Source organism: Symphodus melops (genome assembly GCF_947650265.1).
Source record: "Symphodus melops genome assembly, chromosome: 10".
Taxonomy (NCBI): domain Eukaryota; kingdom Metazoa; phylum Chordata; class Actinopteri; order Labriformes; family Labridae; genus Symphodus; species Symphodus melops.
The window spans coordinates 21,711,121-21,724,790 of record NC_136700.1 but is presented as its reverse complement, the minus strand read 5'-3'; the positions used below and the strand labels follow the sequence as shown (position 1 = coordinate 21,724,790).

Genomic DNA, 13,670 nt, shown 5'->3' with positions numbered 1-13,670 from the left:
CGCAGACTCATCGACAGTTCTCATCGTTTGCACTGAAATCGTACAGTTTGATGTCTCCCTGTGTTCTACCTCTTGTTTGGATTCCTGCAGTTGTTGCTCCAGCTCTGTCAGCCGGGTTTTAAACTCATCGATACGCGCCAGAACGCGAACCCGCTCGTCCTCCAAGTAGCCGAGCTCCAGGCGCCCTGTGCTGCCTGAACTGGAGTCCTCATGCTGCCAAGAGAGGAGCATCAGTCAGGTTTTTAAGAAAGGAAAGGAGGCAAGGAGAGAGAGTGGCAAAATAGTCCTCAAGGGAAGGCTGCAGAATGATCGATTGTTTCAAAAAGCAGCAAAGCATGAAGAAAACTTCAGATCTTCAGTCAAATTTTGAAATGAAAGATTATTAAAGTTAACAGGTCTGAAAATTCATGTTTCTCTTTTGGACCCCTCATGAAGATGCTAAAGTGGCCGAGTGGTTAGGATGCCAAAAACAAATCTAAAAAGATGTAAAGGTAACATTTATGTTTCTATCAAACAGACCGAGGAACGGATGAGACAATGTCTAAATCACACAATTAAGCAATTATCCTTTCGTTTGAAGGAGTTTGTCTTAATTTCCTTTTTAATGTAAAACTAGAAATTACTTCATATTTGGTGCCAATGAACTGTATTTTAACTGCAGCGGTGTCATATCAAAGTCCCTCCATCAAATTGAGTACTGGCAAAATTGGTGGAAGAAACGATCTTACATTTGAAGCCAGTGCACTGAAAGAAGGAACTGAATCGAGACTAACCAAAGACATTTTATTAGCAGAGCTAAGAGCTAACGGCGCTCATCGACCAGCAGCTCCTCGCAAATAAAGACCATTCTCGGCCAATCTCAGATCAACTCAGCGAGCAGCAAGATGCATGCCATGCGCACAGTGACACAAAGACAGGACAGCCACACACACACTTAACATGTCAGCAGAGTGGACGTGAGGAGCCCTTCAGCAGATAAACACATACTGCATGTGATGCTCCAAACCAGTGATTAAACAGACAAGGCTCTCTGATGGTGAAGTAAAGCCCTGATCAAATTAATGATAGTGTAAACTTAAAAGGACGTCGTTTATTTAATGTGTTTCGTTACATTGCGTGGTACAAAAGGCCCCCGCGGTGAATAGCCTAGCTTCTGTACCGGCACTCTGACTGGGGCCAAGCTGACCAGGATCTCCTGCAGCTACATAACTCAAACGACCCCACCTCAAAATACAGAACTATCCCTTTAAGAACCCCGAGTCAAGCAAAGCCATGCACACCATGTGCTCATGCTGGTTCCACAGCGGCATGCAGGTGGCGTCTTAGCTGGGAAACAACGTTCCCTCTGACCTGTCTGTCTCCATTGTGCAGTGCTGAGGCTGTGCTCGGAGCAGGAGACGTCCTCACCTCCTGATGAGTGCTCTCTGTGCTACTACACTCCTCCTTTAGGTTCTCCTCATCGCTCTCTCTCTGCCTCTGCGCCAGGCGGAACGACACTGAGGACGGCGTTCCACCCAGGAGGTTTTCCAGGGACGGCCTGCGAACTAAACCCTCCGTCAGCGCCCCCGGGAAACCTGCTCTCCCTGAGCCAAGAGGGTCCAGGCTGCCGGGATCTCCTTTGTTGTACTCAGCACAGAGGTTCAGGATAGTCTCCAGTCGCTGTCTCTCCTGTTGGAAAACACAAAAACCAGATCAGATAAGGACCAAATTAGCTCCTTTTTCCTTAACTCCTTTCCTTAACACGCTATTATGAATGAGACCTGAGTTCATGTCAAACAAAACACACACAAATCCAGAACAGGAGCGTAACAAGCTGGGAAATAAAACACCCTTCAGTGAATGATGCTAATAAAGCTGGATAGATCAACCAGGATCTGTCTCATCATTCATACGATCTATCATTGAACACTGGATCTAAAACCTCTATGCTTGTGGCCTGGTCTCAGTGAAGCCTAGTTTGCCTCCAAGCCTCAGCTTCATTGACAGCAGCAGACATGACTTCTGTCACCCTTGAAACAACACTGCACTTCACATGTTTTTCTCCCGCGGGTGCTCCCCCAGGACTCTGTGACCGCTTGTCCAGCTGTCACTGTGAGGGGTCAGCCCACCTATGGGGGCTCGGGCAGAGCGTGCCAGCAGGGTGGCCTCTGAGCTCTAAATGTCAGCTGCTGTCGGCTGCTGCAGACACGGCGTCTCTGAAGATTCACAACTTACTGCCGCTTGTACTCCATTGTCAGGAGAAGGAAAACTACAGGAGAAGTCACACCCTGTCTGTGATCATGAAGATGCACTCACTATTTGTTCTTTTTATTTTTACTGCTAACACACCAACCATGTCTTCATTTCATGCCGTTGTTTAAGTAACGGTAATATGACTCATTGAACCCTTAAACTATAAAACATTTTCACAAGATGATATGAAATATGGTTAAAGTTTACAGGCTGATGGTGGTGTGAGTGAAGGTCTGAAGTTTCTTTAAAGGTTTGGTACATTTGTTTCATGATCACTACAATAACAGAGAATTTAATCATTTAAAAAAAAAAGGACATAAAATGTTGAAAACATTTGTCATAATAACGCATAAGAAAAAAGAACAAGTTCACAAAGTCCCTTCAATTTAACAACAGAAGAACAAAAATAAAAATAAAAGTGTCACTTTTTGCTTTGAGAACGTGGATCCACGTTTAACTGGTTTACTGTCGTACTGAACGAAGAACACCACAAACATCAGAACCATCTTTAAATGGGAAATAGGCTTAAGCTGCTTTAGCACTTAGTAATACTTCAAGTGCTTTCACACTGCAGGTCACACTGATGGCTGCTATGTAAGGTGAGCATCAGCAGCGGGAGCCACTTGGTGGTTATGTGTCTTCCTCAAGGACACGTTGGACGTGTAGCTGCAGGAGCTGGGGATCGAACCCCCGACCTTCCAGCTGAGAGACGACCCGACTCTACCAACTGAGCCACAGATGCCCCAATTCAAAAGTATTTGATTGAAAAAAAAAAAAATCAGTCGCGTTAAGCTCGTGAGAAAGTCCCCTCCATATATTCAGGACCGCATCGGAGAGTCAGAAAAGCACTGTGTAACTTTACGCTCTTCTCATCTATTTCACGTGGGAACACTTGGCAGTTAAATTGTTCTCACCCACACACGAATACTCGAGTGCATCTCCTCCTTCAGACGGCAGCGAGCTCAGCCTTCCCAGCGAGGGAGGAGATGCATCTGCATGATTAGCAGCTGCAGCCCCACCATTAGCTTCAACCTATAATCTGGAAACAGCTCGCTTTTCACCGAGTGGGTGGGAGTAAAAAAAAAAAAAAAAACAGACCCCTTTGGGCTGTTGAACAGAGCTGTATATTCACAAGAGAAGGAGTTGAACTTCAAACATTAAGTGGCAACTACTCATGAGTCCTCCCACTCAACATCTGCTTGAACACACACTCCGATTAGACCCCGTCTCTCTGACGCCTGTCTCATTTGCTCAAGATTGAAAACCAGCTCTATGATTGTCTCCTTTTAAATTGCCAGACGGCCTTCGGGCGATACAACCTGTGAGATAGACGACGAGAAGGATCACAGACGTGTTGCATGGTATTTAACATGTTTGGCTTGAACATAAATCTACTTGACGGAGCGTCACATTTGTTCAAATGAGGCTCCTAATCAAACGCATGATGACTGTTTTGCTCGTGAGTCGCTCCACGTGGTTCTTCAAGCGCTGCAAGAATGTGCTTGAAAATATTCCGGTTGTTGCTGTCACAGGCGCAAAATGATCCTCCACTTCACACGTCTCTTGTTCTCTATAAAGATAGAATAAAGGTTTCCACGAGCAGCAAAGGAACAAGGCGGTACAGTAGGTCAGTGTGTTAATCCACATTTTGTTAAAGACGCTAAAGCTCCGATTTACAAGTGACACATAAAGAGGTTCTGGCCTGAATGACAGAATTCCCATCTAGCCTACAAAAGTGAAGGCCGTTCTAATTTTGCACAAGTGAAGGACTGAAATGTACGAGCCACTAAAAAGAGAGATTTCCCAAAAATTCACATTAAATCTGTGCTATTCACTTCTACTCTGGAACAGAGATTCAAAATCTGGGTTTACTCACTCTCATGATGGACGCAGTCACGGGTCAGAGTCAGACCTTGAAATGAGGCACACAGTCAACTGGACGTGAAGACAGATGAACAAATACGGGCCCTTTACGAGTCAAACCCCCCCATGAAAGAACAACAACAAAGAGGGGGAAACAGGACGTTCAATTCTCTCCTCCTTTAAGAAGCTCCTCCTTAAAAACTTCAAGCTCAGTATTGATTCATGAGCTGTGTCCATGGTCAGACATGCTAGATGTACAAACTCCAACACTTGTTTATATAACTTTGCATGTGAGCGACTAGATGGCTGAACGGTTGAACGTGGTCACTGGGATGTAAAGAGTGACAAAAACTGATTCAAAGGTGTCGAGGTTCGAATCGGTCCTCTGAGAAATGAATCGCAGTGATATGGTGAGCGTCAGCAGCTGTAGAGCAGAGGAGGTTGGATGTAATAAGAAGGCGTTATCATGGCAGTGGAAGCATTTTTTTTTTTTTGCTTCCCAAGAACCAAAAGGAAAGAGACGAGAAGACAACAGACGAGACAAAAACTGTGCAAATATCGCAAGAAGACGGGGAACGACACAAAGAGCACAACCGACATGATGCGGCGTTGATGGAGAAGCTCCAATCACCTCCAGATTGAGACATGAGGGAATCGTACCATGAACCCAGCATTGTGAGTTGAGTGAATGGTTACATCCCGAGTTGTTACTCTTGATAGGTGGCAGCAGAATTATTCGAGAGTAATACAAATTTCTTGATTTTTTTTTTCAAAGTGTCTTTACATCAGCCCCCTACCACAAGTCACAAACTGACTACAGCCCTGTTTATCTCACCTCCCAGGATGTAAAGCAGCATGGTGAACTGAACAGAAAGCATACTGTATGATAGGAGCAGCACAGGCGTGTGGATGTTGACCTGCTGAACATTTAGTTAGTGTCTGGCTGGGACCCGGCTGCACGGCTGGGCGACATGCAGCGCGTTTAGCCTTGTTTAATAAATGAAGCTCAATCCTCAGTGTTTCTGAGTGACGGCTCCTCTTTAGAACAGCTGAGCTGCAGAATTAGGCCACTGGTGATCTGTTTTCATCATTCATTTGAAATGTCAGTTACGACTATTGAGGGTACGTGTCAGACAAGGCATTAACACCCTGCACATACAAGCTCATTGAAATATTTCCTCGCCAAAGATTCGTCATGTTACACAATTCAAATGTCCAGAAACCTTAACGCTGGTGTAAATCCCACATGTGAGTTTACATGAAGAGCTGAACTGCAGGTTCAAGTCCCGTCAGTCACAGGGAGGGGTTGAGAGTTTGTGGAGGAATGCCAGGTTCACCGGGCCCCGGCGTGCATCCGCCCACCCTGACACCGCTTCACACATTCCTGACTCCCTCCACGTCTCAGCTGGTGGGCGGCTCTCATGGCTCTTATAGTTTAGTTTACATTAGTTTAGTTGTCAGGGACCATGTACAAAAGTAACATGTATCTCATAGAGAAAAGATGCGTCATAGCAGATTAGCAGCAGCTGCTGGTGGAAATATTTCACTTCAATGTTAAACTGCTGCAGGTGCCTACTGTCATGTATCTATTTATGTAGATTGTTTAGAATCGGCTTTAATGGCTTTTGACTCCTTTGAATTTAGTTTAACAGCATTACAAATAAAAAACCCCCATACACATATACAAGCCTACAGAGAACAACATGATGCTGAAACAAACTGAAGTGTTTCCCCTACTATTCTTGATTGTTGGTGGCCAATCAGCCCAAAGGAAAGGTTTAACATACCCCCCAAAACAAACGCACACACACCCCTCATGACTTATGATGAATAAACAATGCTGTTACTTTCAAGAAGAGTGTCTTATCAATCTCATAAAGATGAAGGCACTTATATCTTTTTTATTTACATTATGTCAGTTTCCTTTGTTTTTCCTTCTTTCTTTCCTTCTGGCGTATAGCTGTCCATATTTGGGATGTGTGTGTGATGGGATTAGTCGACTAAATGGTTAAAGGTTGTCACCCTCACTAGTTTACACCAGAATGAATAGTTGGTTTATTGAGTTGTTTTTTTAAATGTTGACCCCTGATGCCGGTCAGAGTAATGCTCAAACTGTAATGCAGTGACCTGCCACTAGGTGGCTGCAGCCACAGACTGGTTTGTAGCTTCAGTTAACGGACCCGCTCTTCACGCACTCATGATGTAAACAAGCACAGTAAAAGCAGCGCAGTTTGGCACTTTTGATCAAAAAAAAAAAACCTGTGCCAGCTTAAAACACAACATGAACTGATGAAACTGTAACCATGTACAGCACAGGCGAGTGGACGTTAAGCTGCAGGGAGGGGAGGGCAGAAGGCTGGTGGTGCTAGATCATTCACCTGCAGACAAAGACACAAAAATAAGTTGTGCTTCATTTTGACTGTGACCTTCAGAAAAATCGTAATCTAACTTATACAATGAACAGGCGGGTGAATTAGTCAGATAGTGACATCCCAACAAAGCGATGGGGCTTTTAAATCGCTCAATATTTTATTTGTCAGACAGTAACTGTGCTGTTAGTCTTCAGTAAGTTACATCATGTAATTTTACGCTCTACACTAATGGAGTATTATTTATCCCACCACTGTCTCCTCTTTGCACTGCTTCACGGTTGTTTCTGTAAACGTGACATTTTCAACAACAAACGTGCAGCAATTAGGAAGAGCACTCGCTCGTATATTCTCCTTTGCCTTCTTCTGTGACATCTCTCTCTGTCAGTTTTTCTTTTATTCAGCATGCTCTCCTCGTTTCACTCTTTACTTTCCTTATTTTCATCCTCGCAGCAGTCAGCATCTCTTCCTCATGTCTCCGTCTCTCCCAGGAGAGCCAGCGTCTCCAGTTTTCTCTCGTGCCCTTTAATGTTTCCCCCTCCTCCTTGTTTGGAACCTTGGGGCTGTTCCCCGCCTGTGTACCTTTTGATCAGAGCTGTTGCTTTATTAAGTGTGCAGCCGGATTCTTTCTCGCCTTGTTCACCTACGTCACAGGCGTAAACAGAAATCTCAAGCGTGTAGTATTCTACACTAGACCAGGGAGAAGTTCAACAAAGCCTTATTCTCTACATAAATCTGCGAGCTCTCGGTAACAGTAGGCAAAACGAGCTCCATTCATGATCAGACTCTGATCCCTGGAGGCTTCACCGGGTCTCAGAGGAGGCACAGACATCCACATCAGCATCAAAGAGGCAGGCAGGGGGGGAAAAAGGGGAAGCGACCTCTGTGGAGAACAAGCCGGTGGTCCTCCACGTTGATGTCACAGGCACTGATCACGACAGGAAACTGAGGAGTCCTTGCTCCTGGTGGGGGTAGCTGGCATTTAAACCACTCAGGCTTCCTCTTCGACTGGGAGCCAAGCCCCCTGAGGCTTCTCACAAAGTGAGGACCGGGTTCCAGTTATCACCACAAACACTCCCAGCGAAGAGATGACAACATCAAAGACTAAATACACTGATGAGAGGCTGGATGGGACTCGTTTTTTTCTTCCCCCCTACTGCTGATAATAAGCAGGCTTCAGGGCTCCATTATTGTTTTTAGATGGAGATCAGACCAAGTCTGCAAGATCTGCACTTCATTACATCAGCCTTGCAAAGCTAAACAATTTGACGTGCATGAGAAATCATAAGATTAAATATACGCCCAAAAACTGTATATCAATAGCATCCGGTTGGTACAGTAGGGCACTGCTGTTTGTGTGATTGTTTACCCAGAGGAGATTTAAAGAGCGTACCAGCCTAAGTAAACAGCAGCACACAGCGAACAATCTGTCAAAGCGGAGGACGCACACAGACGCCTGGAGCTCAACAGACTACAGGTTACTATCCAAGGAGCTCCATGAAAACGTCAACGTAGGTTTAGAAGGAAATTAAACACACAAAAGAACTCAGATGTGTGTTGTTTAGGCAGTGAAAAGAGACCCTGGTTATGTTAAACTCACTTCTTAGTACAGGCCCCAGCTTCTCTCCTGTGTGGTTGTGTCTTGTGTTCTTGAAATCATTTAGTTGGTGATGCAAGCATGAAAATTGGTATGAGCCGTCTCATAGGCTCATTTGACAAGAAACCGCTCACGTCCACTTGAAATTTCATGATGGCGGCCATCTTTCAAGATGACTGCTGCTCGCCATGTGCATCTCTAAATGATACATTTTCTCATAGAAATGTATTGGGTTCCTCAAAAGGTTGTTTGACTGTGTTTTGTCTGACTTCTCACCTACGACCTGTCCAGTTTGGTAGAACCTGTCAGGAGTTTTCTCCCACTGGCAAAGCTCATCGTGAAATGTCAGGTACCTGTGGGTGGCTTATTGTCAAGTGATCCATGGAGACTACTCATGCCAATTTTCAGGCTTGTATCACCAAATAAACCATTATATCACTTGATTGCTCCATTAAGGTGGCCATCTTGGAAAAGACTGGCTGAACGTTAGGTTGATACAGCATCTCTAGCCTGGAGCGCAAAACCAACAGGCTATCAAAGCTCCACTTCAGTCCCAGGCGGCTGATGTCACTCAGGCTTCGTCCATTAATATTTCATTTTGTGACGTTCGTTAGCAAAAATTGCAAGCAAACTCGTGCAGCCTTTCTTAAATTGTACAAACACACTGGTTACGAAAATGATGCCAGTGTATTTCTGCAGTGAAGACAACGTAGTAAAGTGAACATGTACAGAGGCTAAAGTCGTCGAAGCAGGCGGCCCGGGTTCGATTCCAACCGGGGACTGCTTTCCCGCTTATCATTCCCCACTCTCTCTCTCTTCCTGATTTAAAAATCCACTGTCTCTAAAATGAAGGCAGAAAACCCCCCCAAATAAAATCTTTATCGCCTGAAATGTGATTGGCTGAAACTAATAAAAAAAAAATCTGTAATTATCATCTCTGAAAATGATAATTTTTGCTATTCACTACATATTCCAGGATTCCAATAGTTCAGCTGATCGTGTCATTTGAAAAAATACCAACACTGCAGGTTTTGGCTGCCTGTAAAGACATGTATAACTTTTCTCCAGCTCGACTCATAAAATCTCACAGGAGGCCTGAAAGCTCTCTTTGTTAATAACTGAGCCAGAAGAGACTCTTAGCCACAGCATCACATGTAAAACAATGACCTCCCTGAACACTGCACATATTATCAAAGTCCAAACCAAAGAGCCTGTCACAGGACTTCCAGGTCTATTTAAATCCAGCCAGAGAGCAAAACAGCTTTGTTAATATTAGCAGCAGCTTCAGTTACCTTCATGAACGTGGCCACGCTGTTCACAATCACCGGCTTCTCCTGAGACAGAGCGAGCAGGTACAGGACAGCCTGCTCCCTGCTCTGACCCTTCCTCAGTGCCGGGAGAGTCCTGCTGCCGCCCAGCACATGATAGGGGTCCATGACACACACGCACACACACACACACACACACACTGACACACTAAAAGCTGAACTCGACAGCTCTAAACAGGCCTTAAAGATGTTGCTGCTGCACAGCTCCTCCTGCACTGTAAACTGATTCCACAACTGGCTGTGCTACTTTGGGACGGATGGAGAGCAGCCCTCGCCCCTCCAACCCCCCTACCCAGGTCTTGTGAGACGAGGTGAGGGCTCTGTGGTCAATGGGGCGGAGTCATAGAGCATAATGTGTGTGGACTTCCTCTAGTGGGAGGAGGCTAAGTTCATGCTGAATGCACTGACTGGGCTTGACTTGAAATAGGTGGATAGATTTAATCCAGCTCGAGGGTTCGATGACTTCTCTCTCAGCTGTTTCATGCAGAAAACTTTGAAGCTACAGTAACAGGTTTAAAATGTGTTGAAGCGTGAACACTATGTTGGCTAAAGTGTGCAACACCTCAACTCAATATCAGACTAAAAAAGTTTGTCTTTTGAATGTTTGATACTGCAAAAAAAAGGTGCTGCAGTGGCTTAACTATGGTGCACCAAAAGGGACAAAATACTCCATTTACTATGTGGGATTATTATTATTCTAGCTCTTCCTGCACACAGCCTGGCCTCTGTCTGTATTCTCCTCCTCATCATCATGTCGCTGTGTTTGGGACATTTCAGTGAACCAATCATTGTGCAGCAGTGTTCAGAGCTCAGAGCCAACAGTCCAGAAGTGAAAACAAAGTACATGAGTGATGGTACCTTCATCCCTTCTGCTCTCAGTCTGTTTGTAAGCGATATAAAAGGAACTTCAGCATCTTTACGAGACGCTTTAAGGACATGAGACACGTCAGCGAGCGTCACTGTCCAGTTAAAATGAAAAAAAAAAGTAACTGAATATTTTATTAGAAAAAAAGATTTATTTTCTAATTATAGTCTATGCTTCCAACACAACAACATGAAATATTTGACTATAATACTGTAACACTGTCTAAGAGCAAACACCTGCTGGAGTGTAAAAATAAAGGAGATTGAAACATTATTAAAACATTTAATCGATGTATTGAATATTTTTATGAACACTTGTTTTATTTATCACAGTCATGTAAATCTCAAAAGGCCTTTTGGGATGAAATAAGACGGTAACGTGTTGAAACTGTGATCACAGTCAGTATTATTAGGATTAAAGTTGACGCATCAAAAAAGAGGAATCATCAGATATAAAACATTTCATCAGCACTCAATGTTAACATAATTATCATTCACTAGTGATGCAGCAATCTTTGTTTTAACCATCTACATATAAGTCCTGTTGAACGTTACCAGGGACCTCTGATGACCTCAGCAGGAAATACATGATCTAATGGAAACACTTTTTATCATTGTGGGATCACATGCAAATGTTTTTTTAAGCTTAATAACCAAATTAAACTTCCGACTGTCTTTAAGAAACCTTCATTCTGACTCCATGTTCTGCACAAACACGAGCAGTGACAGGTGAACTTCCAATGTAAAACTCAACAGTTATATAGCACCCTCTAGTGGAGAGGACACAAAACACTTGTCTCTTTAAAGAGAATAGAATTAAAAAAAAGAAAGCAGCAAGTTGAAGCTCCACACAGGAGCCCTCTCTGCTGAAAACACAGAGGAGAGAATTAAAGCAGCGGACCATCAAGTGATGGAGAAAATCCACACGTGGCATATTTGTTGCTGCTGTCTCAAGACTGGATTACGGCAGCTTTCCGTTGTGCACACAGAGACAGAGTGTTCCCTTTCCCGAGACCAAAGATTCAGAGACGTGACGACTTGAATGTCTCGTCTGTCAAAGCCTTCGTTTTTTTGTTTTTTCAGCTGGAGAAACTGTCAAAATCATAGTAATCTGCCTCCTTATGATTTCAACCACTGAGACAAACAAACAGAAGAGCAGGCTGATCCTGCAGTCTAAACATTTTTGTGGTCAACTCTTTTCCTTCTGCAGAAAATAACAACCAAAAAAAAAAACTTCATGTAGTGCTGCCAAAAGTCACAGCCGTGCACCGGGGCTCAGCGGGTGTGTGCAGCGGAGGAGGAGCAGGTTATGTTTGGCAGCCTATAGGTGGGCAGGTCTGCTGTTTCTCAGTAGCTCGATATATTTGGTGGAGCACTATTAGATGCTGATGAACATGTGTGGACTTCTCTAAGGATATTTTTGATTCTTACCGTGCAGGAGAGGCTTTCCTCTGACAGAGCAGAGCAGCCACAGACAGAGAGGTGGGGGGAGAGGAAGAGAGAGGTCAAACACACTGGTGGATGATGAAGATAAATGTCGGAGTGAAACTTCCAAAATGCCACAAAATTAAACCTCTGCCCGAGGCGGAAAAAAAATCTGAACTGAAGTGCCTTCATCGCTGGAATTTAAAGTGAAGTCAAAGTGTCTGTGGAAACGAAGCTTCAAGCAGGTCTTCATTAAAGATGCATTCATTCATCTGTGACCTTTACCGACCTCCAGCAGGAGCTGAAAACAACGCCTCCGCAGGACTCGGCCCCTGTCTGTCCCCGCCAACCAATCCAAACACAATCAAGTCTGCTCGGCTAATTACAGTGAACAAAAACCAAACTGAGGAAGATGTATCACGGTGGACGAAACTTAAGAAGTCAAAGTCTCCTCTCATGTGTCGAGTGAACAGTTTATATACGTCTTTGAGCTTCTCAAAGGAATTTTCAAGGCTGGTTTTTGTTACAAAGGTTAAAAAAAAAAACTGATGCCACAGACTCATACAGTGTGTGAGAATCAGAGATATTGATGCAATGAGGTCAAAAATGTTTTCATCATTTAGTTCCTGTTTAGGATGAAGAGGTGTTCTTGTTTGTCTCCTGGGAGAGTTAACTGCTTTGTTTGTTGTGAAGAGAGCGAAGAGATTTCTGTTATTAACACATTTTATCCCTTCCCTTGGCTACGCGCTAAAGTGACAAGTTATTTTGAAATGACACGCGAGATTTAATTTTGTCTTAGAGGAAGAAAGTGCAGAAAATACTTTGGATTGAATTATCAACTTGTATGAGCTCGAAACAGATCAAATGAAGTCCCAACGAATCCATCGCTCTGAATCCTTCGATATATATTTAAATGAATCCACTCAGAATCAAATTGTAGTCTGGAGAACCAAATCACACCGAGTCATGTTGGCAAAGAGAGCAACATTAAAATGAAAACTTCAGATATCTGTTATCCTACAATGTCTGATACTCGTCACTTTGCAGTTTTGAAAGCGTACAGAACTTTTCCTCATTCCCCAGTCCTAACAATCAATCAATCTTTGTTTGCACAGCATCAATTCATAACTAATGTTAACTTCAAAAAACTTACTGTTTGTTAGATTATCGACAAAGAGCCAACATTAATCCATCATGAGCTCGAACAACATTCAGCAAAGTAACAATAACGTTAAACAGAGAGCAGAACCAGACTCATGACACCATGAACAGCCATCTGAGCAAACTGTGCTGATGGTGAGATAGAGGACCATGCAGAAAGAACTCAAACGTTGGACACCGGTTTTATGCTTTAGGCGCATCCTTATCTTTTCAAATACGTTGTGAAAAGTGAGAGAGAAGTTACTTTTTTTTTTTTTTTTAAAACAGCAATGTAACATTAAAGATGAGGACCTTATAAGTGAATAGAAAGTAAGTGTGTGTGTGTGTGTGTGTGTGTGTGTGTGTGTGTGCCACAGACGAAGCACCCTGAGACTCGTATCATACGCCAAGTGTGTTTGCCAAGTCAGCGTGTCAGTCAGACGGCCATGTGGACGGAGGCATGCCAAGCTGGACAGCTTGGATCACAGGAAACAGAGCGGTCATTAGAGAGGCCTGACCTCCACGCTCTGCATGCAAACGTCAAGTAAATACACGTTTTCAAGAGTTTCCCTGCCACTACGTTCATCGTTTTGCATTTTAGCTGAATTCAAAACAAATGCAGTGTTTCCCATACATAACTGGGCAGGCGAGCCAAAAACATTGGCTGACCCTTTTTACTTCATTCAGGCTTTTTTTTCTTCTGTTTAAGATCCGTGAGCAAAGAACCAGAGGTAAAACTTTCTAACCTTCTTGACAGGTGAAGAGGTGGAGCCGAGGCCTCACTGGAAACAGATCAGTCATGTCCCTTATTATTCAAATGTTTACATAACTCTCGAGCCTCAAGTCCAGTGA

At 43.8% G+C, this 13,670-nt stretch overlaps 1 protein-coding gene across 14 annotated transcripts in view; it reads right to left on the bottom strand.

The window, feature by feature from the left end:
- phldb1b (pleckstrin homology-like domain, family B, member 1b) overlaps positions 1-13,670 on the bottom strand; it is a 74,975-nt gene that overhangs the window by 23,969 nt on the left and 37,336 nt on the right. For 13 of the 14 annotated variants that reach the window (XM_079353542.1, XM_079353530.1, XM_079353537.1 and 10 more), the window contains 2 exons: positions 1,351-1,668; positions 70-213 (listed from right to left, as the gene is read on the bottom strand). In XM_079353542.1, the coding sequence (XP_079209668.1) occupies positions 70-213; positions 1,351-1,668 (462 nt within the window). The remainder of the gene's footprint in view (positions 1-69; positions 214-1,350; positions 1,669-13,670) is intronic. The other variant, XM_079353539.1, reaches the window with a different exon arrangement.